This window comes from Stenella coeruleoalba, assembly GCF_951394435.1.
Source record: "Stenella coeruleoalba genome assembly, chromosome: 3".
NCBI classification, from domain to species: domain Eukaryota; kingdom Metazoa; phylum Chordata; class Mammalia; order Artiodactyla; family Delphinidae; genus Stenella; species Stenella coeruleoalba.
The window spans coordinates 154,536,186-154,553,439 of NC_137148.1; the positions used below are offsets into that span (position 1 = coordinate 154,536,186).

Consider the following 17,254-nt stretch of genomic DNA (forward strand, 5'->3'; position numbering starts at 1 on the left):
GCTGGAACTTGTAGTTTTCATGGGCCGCTCGCGCGGGCTGGGAAGACGAAGCCTAGAACTCTCTTGGCCTCTGGCCACTGGTGGCGTCCCTGGAGTAACCTTTCCCAGTCCAAGCAGAAGTGAGTTCTAAATTGAAGGCGGAGACTAGAATTCCAACTCCCGCGCCGCATAGAACTCACTAGGGCGAGACTTTTTAGCCATTTCTGGCTCCACGCCTTTGGAAACAGAATTCCTTTACTTGATGGCGTCCAGCATTCCCAGTTCCTCAGGCCCAGTTGGGTTTCAGCAGGAGGAGCAGACCCGTATCCCGTCCCAGTGATAGCTGGGGCCCATTCGTATCCAAACGATTGTAGTGCCTGCCTGGCGCAGCAGGAAGCGTCCAGGAAAGGTCCGGGAAAGCTGGCCGTGGAGCAAAGGTGGAAAACTGGTGGCCCACAGCCAAATAGAGCTCTTGCTGATGCTATTTCAGTAAATGACTTTACCGATATTTTAAATCAGGAGACAAATTCAAATTAAAAATCCAAGTTTCCAGCTTCTCAGGAAAAATTGGAAGACCCAACCACACTAGGCTCATGGGGCTGCCCTGCTAAAAATGCCTTACTTTTCTAAGCTAGTCTCCACTCTGGCCACTAATTTACAGCACCTGCCTGGCCCTTCTAGACGCTTGAATTAATGACCCCTGTTATAGATCACAGGGTGGGACAGTTGGTTTCCTGCTCCTTTAAGAAGTTGTCCTGTTGAATGAATGAATTTCTTCAGGATTAAGTGCTGAGACATCTTTTTAAAATTAGCGATATATATATGTATGTATATTTCAGAGATTTATCTGTATCTGTGCAAACAAGGACATGTGCATTTCACTAGACCTCCATGAGGGCTTAGATTTTTATCAGCTATAGTCACTACTTAATCCCCAGCATCTAGAAAAGTGCTTGGCACATAGAAGTTGATTAATAAGTAATTGGTGAAAGAATGAATGTTTGGTCTAGAGGTCATGTTAGGGGGGAGAGCTTGTAAACTTTAAAACCCCCTATGAGGCTAGGCCCGGATCCATGACACAGCCACCCCCCATCACAGGTATACTGACACCGTCATGCACCTTATTCAGACCACCATTGGCAATGCTCCAGGCCCAAATGCAACTCCCAATACACACACCAAGTCTGACTTTATTGAATCTCTCTGTCTGTCTGACCTGGAACAAGGTGTCTGGAAAGAAGTGAGTTAGGACTGGGTGAAGAGCTATATTAACTAGGATAATGCTAACTGCTATAACAAATAGACTCTAATGTGTAAAACAGCTAGAAGAAGTTGATTTCTCTCTCCCTTAACAGTCCAAGGCTGGTGTTCCTGGTTGATGGATGGCTTGTCTTCTTACACTAATGTGGAGACCTAGGCTCCTTCCTTTTTGTGGCTCCACAAGCCCTTAGGGCTTCATCATCTTCTGTATCCAGTCAGCTAAAGGGGAAGGAGAGAATGTGGAGGACACAAAGGGCTGAAAAGCCTTGGCACACATCACTCCACTCACATTCAGTTGGCGGGAACTAGTTAGCACATGGCCACACCTGACTGTGAGAGAACCTGGGAAATTAAAGTTTAGCTGTGTGCCCAGGAGGACTAGGACATGAATTTGTGGTGAAGAATCACTCAGTTTCCACCTCTGAAGGTTTTGGGTCATGGCCCTAGAAGGGGGCAGTGGAGTAGAGGGTAGAATATGAAAGAGGGATGTCACCTTATCCTTGTAGAAAGAGGGGTCCAAACTGGAGTGGTGGGTGACTTGAGGGCTCTAAGTAAGCCCATACTTAGGTAAAATACAAGTCCCATAGTGGGTACATGCACATGTAAGAAAGAGGCCAACTGAGGACTGGGCCAGGCTGAGGAAGCAGGGTGTCCCTCTTCAGTCGACAGTACTACACCAAGGTAGGACTTTTATGTGAATGACTATAAACGCACACGTGTCTTTGGGCACAGATGCACCTTATTTGTTCCCTGCCCAGGTGGGCGAGCGTGTGCATACTTGGTTGCACATGTCACTGGGGTGTCTGAGTTCATATGTGCCTGTGTTCATATGTGACAGGCAGATGTGCCTGTCACATGCACATGTCCGAAGGGCTGTGCATACATATGACCGAACGCTCAGGTGTTCCTGACGAGGGAGAACCTGTGTGTTTCTAACCTGTACACCTGAAGGGTCTGTGTGTGCATGACCATGCATGCAATGTATCTGTCCACACCCAGGAACAGGCCTGCAAAGGACAGCCTGGAGATGTCTCAGGACAGAGGTAGTAACTGCACGTGCACAACTGCCGGGGGAGGGGTGCTGAGTGTGCACATGCCAAGCACACAGCCGGTGTGGGATAGGTATGTGCTAAGTAAAGTACGTAAGTGGACACTTACATCACAGTACACATGTCCCTGTGTCTATGGTAGCCCCTGCAGGGTGTATGAAGTTGCCTAGGTGTGTGAATGTGTACTTCTGTGTGCCCAGATGTGCCCTTGGAACTCCCCAGGCTGGGCCAGACCAGGCTGGGCTCCTTGTTGGGCACACAGAGGCCTCTGCTGTGTGTTGGTGCCTGCATGGGGCACTGCCAAGGGTGCATTGGCAGCATGTGTATGTGCGTGTGAATGTGTGTGTGCGCGTGCGCACGCGCGTGTGTGCGTGTGTGTGTGTGTGTGTGTGTGTGTGTGTGTGTGTGTAGGAAGAAACATTCGCTCTCTTAGACCTTGCTTCTTTCTGTGGTTCGGTTTCTATAGAGACACTTCCTGTGGAAGAGAAAAGAGGTAGTGAGCTGGTGTTTCAGGATGTGAGGGCCCGCAGGAGCGGAGCTGGGCTCTCTCTCTGCTGCCTGCCCTTCGCCGTGCAGGCTCTGGCCAGAGCTGCCTACAGTCCCCATGGTGGGCGCCCCCCGCAGTGGGGACCCGTGAACAGCAGCGGCATGCCAGGGAAGCCCAAGCACCTGGGCGTCCCCAACGGACGCATGGTGAGTGCGGGCTCCAGGCCAGGCCCACAGGGAGGGGGTGGGCACACCCAGGGTGGAGCCCAACAGGCACACCCGGCAGGGCTGGGCTAGAGCCTGCATGCTGCCATCGGGCGGGAGAAGTTGGGGAGAGGCAGCAGCAGGTGGTAGAACCTGGCACTCTCATCCCAGGACCTTCCAGATGGTTCTGATGGGGACCTGGGGCCACTCCGGTGATGAGGCCAGAGGAGAGCAGGCATAGGCTTCTGGCCCAGTCCCCACTGCTCTCTTACCTACTACTTTGGCACCATCTGGGGCTGACTGCATCCTAGGGTAGCAGGGAGTCCCGGCATGCCCTTTGCCCCCTGTATACCCCTACGGGGACCCAAGCCCCCATACCTCACTTAACCTCAGCCCCCTCCCTCACCCAGTGTCCTGATGCCCAAGGTCAGGTAAGGGGCAGCCTTTAATGGGTCACTGACCTCCACCTAGACCTACTCCAGAGGCTTCCTGCCAGAACTAGCCGTCCTTGGGCAGCCTGGGATGGGTCAGCAGGGTCAGGCCCGGTTGGCACAGCTTCTGTCTGTTCTATTCCTGGGCTACTAGGACGGGTGGGGGGAGCTGAGCACTAGGGTGCCCCTGGCTGCTGCTAAATCCTCTCCCTGGCTGCTTGGCATCCAGGTGAGAGCTGCCCTTGAAGAGACCCGCTTCAGCAGATGGAACTGGCTGTGTCGGTCTTCTCTTCTCTCCCTAGGACACCAGGCCACTTGGCAGAGTCCCAGCCCCTCCTAAAAACTCCAGAAAGTCCAGTGTCCTAGTCGCCTACCCAGCCCCAGCCTAGTACTGTGGGACAAAGCCAATGGGTCCAGAGAGACCTGGGTTCTAATCTCAGCTCTGCTGTCCCTTACTAGAGGGTCCTCTCTGACCCTCAGTTTCTTCATCTATAAAAGGAGGAGTTTGAAAGGGATTTCAAAGGCTTGCTGAGACGATTAAGTGGAATAATGAATATGAGCCCCCTGACCCACCATGGGGGTTCCATAAATGTCAGCCCAATGCCCCCCTTCATTCCCAGCCCCTTTTCAAGGATCCCCTGCCTCACCAAGAAGCTGAGCCACTCCCCACCCTTACTCCTCCTCCTAATTCCCAAGACCTGTCTCCATACCTCTTCCTCCAGCATCTCTTTATTGGGCAGGAGAGAGGCAAATCCCTCCAAGCTGGCCATGTCCCCCACCTCACTATCTCTACCATCAAAATGACTTTGGAAGTTCGAGCATCCATGGGCCTCGCACTCCCTGGAGGCATGATGCTTGGCTCACCCCTCCCAAAGCATCCAGGCCAAGGAGGAACACACCTACTCCCACGCCCACCCCAGAGGGCAACTGGGTTGCTGCTTCTGGGCAGTGCCCAGAACTGCAGGGCAGCTGAGGGGGCCCAGAGACAGACCCAGCCTCTGCCCATCCCACATCAACCTATAGCTTCTCTACTCAAGAGTCATTCAGAGCAGGGAAGGCCCCCAAGCTCTACCCCCAGCCCTGCAAGCCCAGGGACTTGCTTTTCTCAGCGACGTTCACACACAGGTTTATCTTTGCCCTTTCCAGGCCCGTTCTGAACCCTGTGCCACCTCTTGGAATCCCGAGTGTCACAGATTGGCCACTTGCTGGCCATCGGGCAGCCTTCTGAGGCCACACTCAGCTGAGACAGGGAGGGACAGACCAGCATTGGATGTGCATAGATGTAGGCCAGCTGTCAGCCTCCTTCCATGAGTCACCTCCTAAGGGAGGTTCAAAGGAGTACATGACATGCTAAGGGCAGCTGGCAAGAGAGGGACCCGCTTTTGAACCAGGCCAATCTGACTCGACACCAGGTCTCCTCCACCTCCCAGAACTGCCTGGCTTCGTCCTCCCCCATCTCCTCCTGCCACCAACCCCACCCACCACCACCGTCATTCCCTGCTGAGGCAACTTCATTTGTCAGCCTCGTCTTTCTGCCACTCAGCTTGTCAGGGGGTTGCAATGAAACCTGTCACTTACAGATGGCTCCCAGCCTCCCTCCCAGAGATGCCTTCACAGAGTCCCAACTCCCACTTCATTTGTTCACTCATGCATTCATTCAACAATCCCTCCTTAGGGCCTGCTCAGTGCTGGCCCTGTCCCAGGCATCAAGACCAAGGCCCATCGCCCTAGGCCCTGCCCTCAAACAGCTCCTGGTCTGGCAAGGCACAAAAGGCACGAGCGCAAATACCAGAATAAAATTAAGGTTTGGATAAGAGCAGTAGGTCAGGAATAGAGAAAGCTTGAGGAAGACCGGGAGGGAGAACAAACTTCTCCACTCACTTCATGCATTGTTGGTGTGGAAGATGTCCTGAAAGGATGTGCCAGCTGGAGGAGGGAACAGCATGGGGAAAGGCCTACATGCAGGGAAACATGATGTGTGTACAGGGACAAGGCCCAAGGGCTGGCGAGCCTAAAGCCTGGAGAGGAGCAGTTATTGCATCCTGTCACTCTCAGGGTGCCCAGTTAGTCTCCCTGCACAGGAAGACCTGGAAAGCAGAGCCCACTGTACCTTGGCCTACATTCCTGGAGTCTAGCTCAGGGCCATAGGCCAGCTCCACAAAGCTGACTCAGGCTGAAGAGCCAGGCAGCCAGGGTTCTCAGTGGGTCTACCCAGAGAGGATCTCTGGGCCTCAGTCACCCCAAGCCAGGATGAAATAAGATGATGATATAGAGGGCCAAGCCCAGAAGACGCTCAGTAAATCAGCCCTCCCTTTGAAGTCACCCCTCCAGGGGGCAGAATTCATCCAGGAGCCCCTGAGCCCTTTACCCCAATCGACCTTGCCCATCTATGCCACAAGGGCTGAGGCCCTGGGGCTCCCAGGTCCCCGGTACGTCTGCTGTTCACCCAAGAAGGCAGCTCAGTGGAGGGGAGACCTTAGGTTTCCAGAGTCAGGCACACTTTGGCCCTAATTTCAGCTCAGGCACTTCCCAGCTGTGTGATTTCTTTGGGCCAAGGTTTCCATATCTGTAAAATGGGCATAATAATACCTGCCACATAGGATAAGGATGTGAGGTTGGATGTGTGACATGGATGTGTGCCGTCCATGTTCTCTCTCTGTCAGAGAGCTCAGGAAATGTCGGGTCACCCTCATCTTTGTATTCTCAGATACCAGTGGCTCCCCCAGGGCCCATTTCCAAGGAAAAATGTTTGGCAAACTGAGTCCAGACCATGGGTTGGGGTTGCCGCTTGGCCACCACACCCTTCCTCCTCCTTTCTTCCCCTTTTCTCCCATTCACTCACCACTTCTCCTCAGGCAAGCCAGGGTGGGGCAAGGCCAGCCCTGCTCAGCACAACTTCCCCAGACCCAGGAGCCTGGGCAGATCAGAGCCCCAGGCAGCGGCAGCAGCAGCATGCCACTCTCCCTGCTGCACACCTGCCACATTCACAAATGGGGCCTCGCAGACTCACCCTTCCTGGCAGCTCCAGGAGGTTGGGAATGCTGAGCCCTATGCTACCCAGGGGGAAATTGAGCCCCAGAGAAGGGAAGTTACTTGCCTCAGAATGGTCAATCTGGAATTGGACCCCATCCCCGCTCCCTGCCACTTCTGGATCTCCGTCCTGTCTCAGACCAGGTTATTAATATCTAGAGGGGCCCAGGAAGAACTGCATGGGGCATTCGGAGTCAAAGCATCCCTGGCAAAGGGGGTGCCAGCGCCTCCTGTGAGGGCAGGGGAGGGCAACTTGGGCCCTTGTGGCTGCTTGGGAGCACCTGGGCAAAGAGGGTGCTCTTTGAGGAGGGAGTTCAGGCTGATTCTCTCCTACGGTATAGGCCTGCCCTCCAGGAGCTACAGGCTGGTAGGGGAGAGGCCTACAAATAGGTGGGCAGCAGTGTGGTGGGCAGGGGGATTCGGGGCAACTGGAGTTTAGGGAAGACTGATGTCAACAGGCAGAGACTGGAGAGCTGTAAGGTGGGGGAAGCAGGAGCAGATACCAAGCAGAGGAAATAGTAAAGCAGGAAGCAGGAGTGTGAAGGGGTGTGGGGAAAATAGAAGTTTGATGAAGTGTAGGGTGGAGGTGAGGGGGAGGGCAATGGGGGAGGCTGAAGGGGTTTATTAGTCAGGCTCAGGCAGAGCTTCAGCGGTAACCCAGCAACTGCTCTGCCTCCCAGATTGAGGAGTGGGGCCGGAAGAGGGCCTGGGAGCCAGCCCCACATAAAGACACAATCCATTCAACAGGATGTAAAGAACAAAACGAAATAGGAGTGAAGCCAAGCCCAGAGCCCTCTGCCTTCCCTGGGGTCCTGGGCTGCCCAAGAGCATCCCGTGCCCCACCCCCTGACACACGAAAAGTGCCGTGGAGAGCCCTGAGCAAGGGAGAAGCTGAGTCCTGGGTTGGAGGGTGGGCCAGCGAGAGGCCCGGTGTGTGCTGGGTGCGGGGAAGAGGGAGGGCCAGGTGGCCACCGCAGAGTGGGAGAGGAAAGTCAGGATGGTTCCTGGAGACCTGGACGGAGGGCAGTAACCAAGGCTGGGAACAGCCACAGAGCAGCCTGGGGAGGAAGAACGTGGGACAGGCAGGTGCAGGCATGAGGGCAGCAGCCAGGAAAGGGAAAGAACAGCTGGAAGGGACCTTGGGCTTCAACTTGTCCCCTTCACACACCCCAGGAGTTGAGACTTTGTCCTGCAGCCCCGGGAGAGAATTCCTATGAAGCTGTGAGATGGGCAAGTGCAAAGGCAGGAAGGCGAAGGCTGGGGCAGCCAGGGGAGGGCGTGCAGGGTAGTTCCATGTCCAGCCTCCCTCTGCACAAGCTTTCCCTCCTCCTCCATAATGTCTTAGCCCTGTGCTCCAGCTTGGAGGCAGGCTCAGGGAGGGGCCCAAGGTTATAAAACTAGAAAAGGACAGGGCTAGGATTTGAATCCGTGTCTGACAGACCCGATCCCTGTGTTCTTCCCTCTACCGCAGGGCTTGGCAAAATTGAAAGCTGAAGCAGGGCCAGACACCAATACTAATGCGACAACAATAATAGTAATGTTCCTTAAATATTTACCACATGCCAGACAGTGTTATGAGTTCTCTTTCTATGTATATTTAACTTATTTAATCACAGCAAGCCTTTGAAGTCCTGACCATTATTTGCCCCATCTGTATAGAGGGAGAAACTAAGGCACAGAGAGGTAAAGTACTCTGCCCAAGGTCACACAGCACAAATGTGAACTCAGGTAGTGTGGGGTCTGCCTCCATAAATAACATAAATGCATCAAACTGGCCCCAGAGACCTCTGAGGAGAGTGTGAAACCCTTCTAGGGAAAGCGATTGCTGCTCAGGGCCAGCCAAGGTTGCCATGCTGGGAAGAAGCTCAAGGTAGCTGGGGTTTCATGTAAAACTCCTGACTTTCATATGTGGGAAACCCCTTTAAAGTTTAAAAAAACCAAAAACATTCTGATATTAATAATGTCCTACTTATTTGCAGGCCAGCTCTGGCCCACAGATATGTGACCCGGGTGCTCCCAGGTTGGGGAACAGAGAGGGAGATTCCAGCTGGGAGGGCAGGGAGAAGCTTCCTGGGGAGGAGATGTTTGCAGACTTGTTTCCAGTAGGGATGGAACGAAGGGACAGGTGGCAGAAGCTCCTGTGACAGGACCTAGTGAAAATGTAGGAGGTGAGAGGGAGGAAGGAACTGGGGATCAGTCAAGCCCTGGTGTTAGGAGCCCAGGTGATGGGAGGAAAACCAGATTCAGGGAAGTTGGTTCCGTGCCCTGCTTTGGTGGTGGCAGACGTGGTTTCCAATTGGGACTGGCTGAGTTGGAAGGGCTTGTGGGGCATTTGGGTGGAGATGTCAGCAGGAAGTTGGCTATGTGTGTTTGAAGCTGGGGAGATGTGGGAGGGAGAAAGGGCCCAGAACAGAGTCAGAGAGGGGTAGAGACCACCTTGTGTGTATAGATGATGAGGAAGCTGGAGGATTTGCTAGGAAGGTAGGAAGACCGAGGGAAACCACTGCAAGAGTCATTTTGAAAGGAGGGTTTTTCTGTTTCACTAATGGTTGGGATTCCCAGAGAAGCCAGAGTTGTGCATGTGGGGGAAGGGGGGATGCGCAGAGGAAGGGATTGGCCTCTACAGCTACTCACAGGGTAGTCCATAACCAGCAGCATCAGTGCTTGGAATCTTGTCAGAAACGGAGAGTCTTAGGCTCTCCTGAAACTGAATCTCTGGAGGTTCCCCCCCGCCATCATTCTAATGCACACTAAAGTTTGAGAACCACTGCTCTCTACTATAAAATAGCATCCTATGCCCTGCCCATGGTGGGGTGTTTCCAAGAGGAGGCAGTTGCAATAAGGAGATCATCAGTTACAGAGACACCTCTCCTTCCTCAAAGACAACAGCAAACATTGCTATAACACCTGCCACATGCAGGCCACTATTCTAGACGCTGGAAATATATTAAACTGATTTGATCCTCACAGCAGGCCCAGGAAGTAAGTTAACTATTATTATCATCATCCCTCACTTACAGATGGAGACAAACAAGTTACTTGCCCAAAGTCATACAACTAGTTAGTGGCAGAGACAAGATTAAAAGTTTGTGTTCCTACCCACCATGCTCTACACCCAGGCTCACCCAGTGGGTGCTGGGGGTCAACAGGGGTGACTGGGATGTACCTGGTATAAGTCCCAGTGCACACAGTGGTTGGCACATGATGGAAGGGGAGCCAGGGGCAGCCTGAGCAAAACCCTGAGCAAGCAGTGACCTGGCTGAGAATGCCCAGTGTGGCCCTGCAGGCAGAGAACACAGCTCCAGTCTTGGGGGCTGGGCCTAGAACTATCCCTTGAGAATCCACCCTGGGCTCTACTCTGACTTTCTACCTCGGGTTTCTTGTAGGTTGTGGCTGTCTCAGATGGAGGTAAGTGACAGAGTATGTGGAGGAAGCCTGGCTGGGGTGGGGGTGGGGGCTGAGGGGGGTGTATGTGGAAACAGCGTGGGGATACCCCTGCCATTTGCTGTCTTTCCAGGAAAAGTACCTGAGATGGGATTGGGCCAGGGGCTGGGGAAGGCTGCAAGGCTCAGCTGCACTTGTCCATCCCCCTGCAGAGCTGAGCAGCACGGCGGGGCCCCAGGGCCAGGGAGAGGGCCGAGGCAGCTCCCTCAGCATCCACAGCCTTCCCAGTGGCCCCAGCAGCCCCTTCCCCACCGAGGAGCAGCCTGTGGCCAGCTGGGGCCTGTCCTTCGAGCGGCTGCTGCAGGACCCGCTGGGCCTGGCTTACTTCACTGTAAGCCCTGGGGTGGGATAGGGAGGGCAGATGGCAGTGGCCACCATGGGGGGAAGGGTGGGGGGCATGGGAGAGGGCATGGATGGAGTTTCAGGCTGGCCAGAGTGGGACTCCTCTGTCAGCTGCCTCATCTGGCCTTTCTTTGGCACTCTCTTACTCTTCTCCCAGCTGGGATGTTTCCTTCTCTCTGCCTCTTATTTTCTCTCTGTGCCTCCGGATCTCATCCCATCTGTCTGTCTGACCCTATCTGTCTGGCTTGGCCTCTTGGCCCTCTCTCTATACCAATCTCTTGGACCACATCCCCTGACTGGGTCTCTGTGTCTCGCCTCTGTGTCTGTGCCCCCTTCTCCCCACCCCCAGGAGTTCCTGAAGAAGGAGTTCAGTGCTGAGAACGTGACATTCTGGAAGGCCTGCGAGCGCTTCCAGCAGATCCCCGCCAGCGACACCCAGCAGGTGGGGAGAAGGGGGAACTGAGGTGGCGAGATGAGACCAGGGCCTGAGCCATGCCCCTGACCTTCTCCTGTCCGTCCTGCCCCAGTTAGCTCAGGAGGCCCGGAACATCTACCAGGAGTTTCTGTCCAGCCAGGCACTGAGCCCTGTGAACATCGACAGGCAGGCCTGGCTCGGCGAGGAGGTGCTGGCAGAGCCCCGACCAGACATGTTCCGGGCACAGCAGCTTCAGGTGAGCGGTCCCGGAGGCGCGGCCTGAGATAAGGGGCAGCGCCTTGGAAGGGAGCTCGGTGGAGCAGAGGCAGGGCCAGATCCAGCGGCGGACCTTGAGCGGCAGAGATGGTGGGGATGGGGTGGGGAAGAGTGCAAATCTGGATGCTGGGACCCAGCTAAACGTTGGGCAGGGCGCGGGTCAGAGGTAAGACTAGAGGAGACAGTGAAGGAGGGACTAGGGGCGGGACCTGGAGCAAGGAAGGGCTAGGGGCTCGCTCCCTAGGTTGCGGACGCCGCCAAGCCCCAGGGCCGGGTCTGGGACTCTGGCGGCTCGCAGAGCGCCCACTCCAGCTCACCGCCCCGGCGCCGGTTCCGCAGATCTTCAACTTGATGAAGTTTGACAGCTATGCACGCTTCGTCAAATCCCCGCTGTACCGCGAGTGCCTCCTTGCGGAGGCCGAGGGTCGCCCCCTGCGGGAACCTGGCTCTTCGCGCCTTGGCAGCCCTGACGCCACGAGAAAGGTGCGGACGACGGCCTGTGGGGGCAGGCGACCGGGTGCAGATCTGCGAGGGTGTGCCCACGGTCTGCCTGCGGGTGGGGCCCGGCCCAGTGCCAGTGGCTTCCCTGTATCTTGCAGAAGCCGAAGCTGAAGCCCGGAAAGTCGCTGCCGCTGGGCGTGGAGGAGTTGGGGCAGCTGCCTCCTGCTGAGGGCCCTGGGGGCCGCCCACTCCGCTTGTCCTTCCGCAGAGGTGAGGGCAGGAGCGGGCCGCAGAGATGAGCGGGGTCGGGAGTCTGGGCAAGCCTGGAGAACACCCCCTTCCTCCTACTGGTCCCGCAGTCTCTAAGACTGTGAAAATCGAAATGCAGGTCCGTGTGCCCCCCATGTTCCCCTGGTGGTTCGGTTCCCACGCTAGACCCCAGAAGTTTGGGAAGCCCCCCTCAGCAGCGAAGCTTCCAGGAACCCAAACCACGTTAGACCCCTGTAAAGGGCTCCAACAGGGTCCGCCTGGCTGGGGAGAGGCCCCGGCAGAGGGGTTGGGGGAGGGGCTGTCCTGCTCATTCTCCCTCTCCCCTAGAACTAGGGGGCGGCGCGTCAAACTCAGCCTTGCGCCGAGAGTCCCAGGGGTCCCTCAACTCCTCTGCCAGTCTGGACCTCGGCTTTCTTGCCTTTGTCAGCAGCAAATCTGAGGTGAGCCCACTGCTGGGGGAGACGTGGTGTGGGCTCGGGCCACTACTCAGGCCCCTTTGTGTGACCACCCTCATTCCAAGTCACCAGCCCCACTTCATCCTCCACTTGATCCACATGGCCAACCACTCAGCCTCCTCACTTTCTTCCTGTCCTCACCACATTGGGCCCCATGCATGTTATGGGTGCACATCCTCTTCAGCTGATGTGTGTGCACATGTGGGTGCCCAGGTGTGTACAACACGTGTGTAGCAGTCAGTGGGTGGACCTGTCTCTGGGTGCCCATACGTTTGGGTGAGCATACATGTATTCCTGTAGGAGGATGTATCCTGCCTGCCTACAAGTGTGCCCTTGGGCATGTGTATGCCTGTGTGTGCCCCAGTGAGCTTACGTTGTCTGTGTACCTGTCTGTGTGTCCTTGCGTGTGTACACATCACCTCCCTTGACACCTGCTCTGAATCAGAGCCACCGGAAGAGCCTTGGGAGCTCAGAAGGCGAGAGTGAAAGCCGACCAGGGAAGTATTGCTGCGTGTACCTGCCTGATGGCACAGCCTCCTTGGCCCTAGCCCGACCTGGCCTCACCATCCGTGACATGCTGGAAGGCATCTGTGAGAAACGAGGCCTCTCTCTACCTGACATCAAGGTCTACCTGGTGGGCAATGAGCAGGTGCGAACCTGGCCTGTTCCCCAACTCTAACTCCCTTTCTGATCCTGAACCCACCCCCATTCCTGTCTCTGCTCAGCCATGACCCCAACACCAATTCCACTTCTAATTCCAACCCCATCCCCTATCCCCACCCCCTTCCTAACTCCAGCCCCCTGCCCCATGCCCAACTCCAAATCAACCCAGCACCAACTCCTCACTCAAACTCAGATATCCACTCTCATCCCATGAAAATCCTGTCCCCACCCCATTCCCATCCTGGTTTCTAGCTTCAGCCATCATCCTCACTGTGATAGTCTCTGGGAGGAAGAGTAGGGGAAAACCACTGCTGGAGCTGAGTTTTTCCCTGTCACTCCCAGAGTTCAGACTGCCCATCCCTGAAATGGCCATTTGGGGATCCCTTACTTCCTCTGCCACCAGGGGCACCCAACTGCACCCAACCTATGAAAAACTTTCCTTTAGGTACAAACTAGCATAGCTTTAAAGAGGAGGCTAGGGCAAAATTCACTTAAACTAAACCATCCAATAAGGGGAAATCTAAAGGAAGGATGCTGTATCCCAGGGAGACGCGTCAGGATTTCATTCACCCAGTAACAGTCCTAAGCCCCTGCCAGGTGGGGGCAGAGGGAGCCAGGCTGAGTTCTGTCCTCCAGGTCCAAAGGCTGGAGGTGAGCTAGGCAGGATGTGATCAGGAGGAGGAGTTGAAGTTCCAGAGAGTTTCTGGGTCAAGGAAGGCATTTCTGGTTGGTCCCAGGAGGCTTCATGGGAGAGGTGGCCGTTGATGAGGATGAGGACAAGTTTGCCTGGCAGAGCTGTGCGGGGAGGACATTCCAGGCACAGGTGGGAAGAAGTGCAGTACAGGTTCAGGGGCCTGGAGCATGGGAGTATGAGGGCCACAGTAAGAGAAGCTCTGCCCACTTTCTTGGGCCACCCAGGCAGCCTCTGCAGCCCTGATGGGTTTTCATGTCTGCTAAATATAACTTCACCACCCACACTCCACCTGTCCCTGCAGCACAGCACAGGCCTATTGCCTGGAAGAGGCTGCCTCCCAGCCCCGGGCTGGTGCAGGCAGCAGGGCCTCCAGGGGTGGTAATTACTACAGCTACTTTTATGTACCTACTGTGTGCCAGGCACTGTGCCAGATACTTCGCATCCTTCTGGCCTCACAGCTGTCTTGCGGGGAAAAGCCCTTTTTGCAGTGAGGAGACAAGAAGTGTCCTTAGTAGGTGGGAATGGAGAGAAGTGGACAAGTGTAAAAAAAAGGGACAAGGCCTGGGTGGCTGACCAAAGGTAGGTGGTGAGGGAGGAAATGCGTCCAGCTGGTCCAGTTGGTTTTCCCATGCCTGAGGGACAAGGGGCAGCTGTCCAGGAGGCAGATCCTGACCTGGCTCAGGAAGAGGTGGCCCCCATGTTCCAGGACTTAAGCCTACCCCTTAACCAAGCAGCCCCATTACCATTTCGTGCCCACCCCACCTCCATGTTTCTCATAACTCTGTTCCTTTTCCAAGTCTGTCCAGCATTCTTTTTTTTTTGCGGTACGCGGGCCTCTCACTGGCCTCTCCCGTTACGGAGCACAGGCTCCGGACGCGCAGGCTCAGCGGCCATGGCTCACGGGCCTAGCCACTCTGCGGCATGTGGGATCTTCCCGGGCGAGGGCACGAACCCGTGTCCCCTGCATCGGCAGGCGGACTCTCAACCACTGCGCCACCAGAGAAGCCCCATGTCCAGCGTTCTTGCCACTAGGCTCTGATCCAGCCCGGTCTTGTATTCTGTCGGCATCTCTATGGCTTACCCGACCACCGGCCCTTCCCTCTGGCCCTTAGGGAGCCTCAGTGGAGGCCCTGGGAGGAAGTGATGATTATTCCCTCAGACCCCGGGGATGGGGGAGGAGGGAAGGAGAAGGAATTTTGAGACCCTGCCTGGCTCCTGCAGAAGGCCCTGGTCCTGGATCAGGACTGCACCGTGCTGGCGGACCAGGAAGTGCGGCTGGAGAACAGAATCACTTTCGAGTAAGTGTCTGTCGCTCCAGTCTAGGGTCCGGGGGTCCCAGCACTCGTTTGGGTCCCAGTTCTGGCTGCTGTTCTCCCTCCAAGTCCTGCCCCTGGCGCTAACCCCGCCCCTTAGGCTAAGGCCCCACCCCCAAGAGGTCCCACCTCCCCAGTTCAGGCTCCACCCTCTCTCCGGCCAGTCCCAGGTGGGTTGGGGGAGAGGCGCGGCGGGCTCTCCGACCTTCCGCAGCGCCGGGGTCCCGCGCAGGCTCGAGTTGGCGCCGCTGGAGCGCGTGGTGCGGATCTCCGCCAAGCCCACCAAGCGGCTGCAGGAGGCGCTGCAGCCCATCCTGGCGAAGCACGGCCTGAGCCCGCAACAGGTGTCGCTTCGTCGGGTGAGCCGTGTAGCCGAGGGGCAGGGGCGGAGCGGGGCGGACTGCCTGTCCCGCGGGCTGCTGACCTGTCCCCTCAGCCAGGCGAGAAGCAGCCACTAGATCTGAGGAAGCTAGTGAGTTCGGTGGCGGCCGAGAGATTGGTTTTGGACGCTCTCCCAGGTAAGGGACGTTGGCCCAGGGGCTCGTAAGGGACAGCTCTGGCCCAAGAGGAAGGGGGTCCAGGCGAGAGGCAGACAGGAACGGTGGCCCTCTCTGCCACAGGTGTGAAGATCACTGAAGCTGGCGACATATCGCCCTGCCTCAGCCAGGTGAGCGAGGGACTGGGCACCCTCTTTTGCCCGCCAGCCTCCCCTTCCGGTTGTGGCTCTAACCCCACATTCTCACAGGGTGGCCCGCCTACAATCCAGGACAAGGCCGCCCACCTCCCTCCACTGTCCCTGAACTCGCTGGCCCAGGCACCCAGTAGTATCACTGGGAAGCGGCAGACCTGTGACATTGAAGGTACATTGGGGATGATGGTGGCTAGGGACCAGAAGGTTGGGGACCGTTGAGGGTGGGTGGCCTTAGAGAGCCTTGAGCTGAGGCAGGGGCCTGGATGTCACTGGGGCTGGAACAGGGTCCACTGGGGTTGAGGGACCAGAAAGGCTGGGACAGGGGGCGGGATGGGGGCATTGGTGCTGGGGTCAGGGAGGCTGTGGCCATAGTAAGGGCAGCATAGGTGGGTCTGCACCCATGGTCCCCTTGACTCTGTGGCCATCCCCAGGCCTGGTGGAGCTGCTGAACCGGGTGCAGAGCAGTGGAGCCCATGACCAGAGGGGCCTTCTGCGCAAAGAGGACCTGGTGCTTCCAGAATTTCTGCAGCTGCCTGCCCAAGGAGCCAACTCCCAGGAAGCCCCAACACAGACTGAATCAGCGGCCCAGCCCAAGGGGAGCCCCTCAGACTCCACTGCGCACTCGGCCCTCTGACAGCTGCCCAACCGTCCAGGCCGGCTGCATGGCACCTGGCGGGCCAAGCATGCCATGGGCCCGCTCTGCATGCCCTGTCTGTGCCATGAGTGTCCCTGGCCCCTTCCTGCCACGGGCAGGCCCGCAGGAAGAGCTGGGAGGGGATGGAGAGGCGAATCAGAGGAGTGACACTCCACAGCTGCCACCACTTGGTCCCTTACAGGCTTGCTCGTCCATCCCTTGCTGCCAGGCCACCAGGGGGAAGTGGGCCTAGCCCCCAGTGCAGGTGTGCCCAACACGGAGGGGCGGCGTTGGCAGTGCCAGCCTCCCCACCATGTGCCAGGCCTCAGCAATGAGTAGGAAGAGGGGCCGGCTCTTCCTCGGGGAGCTGGTATGAGTAAGGCCTGGGGGTGCAGGCAGGCAGGCAGCCCCTCCCTCTACCCACAGAGATGCTACTGAACTTTTGGATTTTGCAGTTGGCTTGGGGCAGCTGGGTTTGTCCTGGATGTATGATATTGTTATAATAATAATTATTATTCTGCCATAGGGCGTGTTCCTTGTGTGCCAGTCTACCCTGTGTGCCGCCCCCACCCCCAAACTGTGTTGCCTCTGTCACCAGGGTCAACGCCAGGAAGCCCTTGGGGACCTCAGGATGTACCCCCTGACTTCCTGTTGTCAGAACCTGTCTTCCTGACTGCACAGAGTATGGGGTGTGAGTGTGAGAGACAGACAGAGACAGCCAGAGAGAAGGAGGGAGGGAAGGAGGAAGCAGGGGAGGGAGGGAGGAAGAGGAGGGAGGGGTAGACCCCTCTGGGCAGCTGTGCCTCTGCTGGTGTCATTGTGCTGTTCTCTGAATCTGAGTACAGTGTCTGGTCACTGTCCTGTTTCTACTGGGGACTGAAAGTGTCTCTGTAGACATGGCAGTGGGCTACTTTGGATTCATCGAAGGCCTCGAGGAGGACACTGGTTTTTGTGGTGGGGGCAGGTTCTGCCCCCTGCCTGCTTTGGCTGGGTGGTCTTCTCTGTCCCCCAGTGGCCAGAGAAGCCCACAGCCCACACAGGGAGGAGGAACAGGGAGAACCCCAGAAGGAGAGCCCCAGCCTGGGGGCAGAGAAGCTAGACTCAGTCCCGGTGCTGCTGTGACAGAGGAAACAAGGGGACGCAGGAGCCTTGAGAAGGCACTGGGGGAGTGAGGGGC

The 17,254-nt window shown here is 56.7% G+C and overlaps 1 protein-coding gene across 1 annotated transcript; it reads left to right on the plus strand.

The window, feature by feature from the left end:
* Positions 1-108: 108 nt before the first annotated feature.
* RGS14 (regulator of G protein signaling 14) lies at positions 109-16,539 on the plus strand. The gene is made up of 16 exons (XM_079916928.1): positions 109-119; positions 2,755-2,981; positions 9,826-9,847; positions 10,036-10,214; positions 10,575-10,667; positions 10,753-10,896; positions 11,256-11,399; positions 11,516-11,627; positions 11,955-12,067; positions 12,528-12,731; positions 14,661-14,737; positions 14,985-15,111; positions 15,189-15,270; positions 15,373-15,419; positions 15,498-15,612; positions 15,875-16,539. Exons 2-16 carry the CDS (start codon positions 2,937-2,939, stop codon positions 16,075-16,077), a joined length of 1,707 nt encoding a protein of 568 aa, XP_079773054.1. The 5' UTR covers positions 109-119; positions 2,755-2,936; the 3' UTR covers positions 16,078-16,539.
* The last annotated feature ends 715 nt before the right edge of the window (positions 16,540-17,254 follow it).

Bases quoted from the DNA above. Each gene is read 5' to 3' on its own strand.
- RGS14 (XM_079916928.1), top strand. From the start codon at position 2,937: ATGCCAGGGAAGCCCAAGCACCTGGGCGTCCCCAACGGACGCATG. The intron at 11,400-11,515 runs GTGCGGACGACG...TGTATCTTGCAG, and splicing joins GCCCTGACGCCACGAGAAAG to AAGCCGAAGCTGAAGCCCGG. The intron at 12,732-14,660 runs GTGCGAACCTGG...TGGCTCCTGCAG, and splicing joins ACCTGGTGGGCAATGAGCAG to AAGGCCCTGGTCCTGGATCA.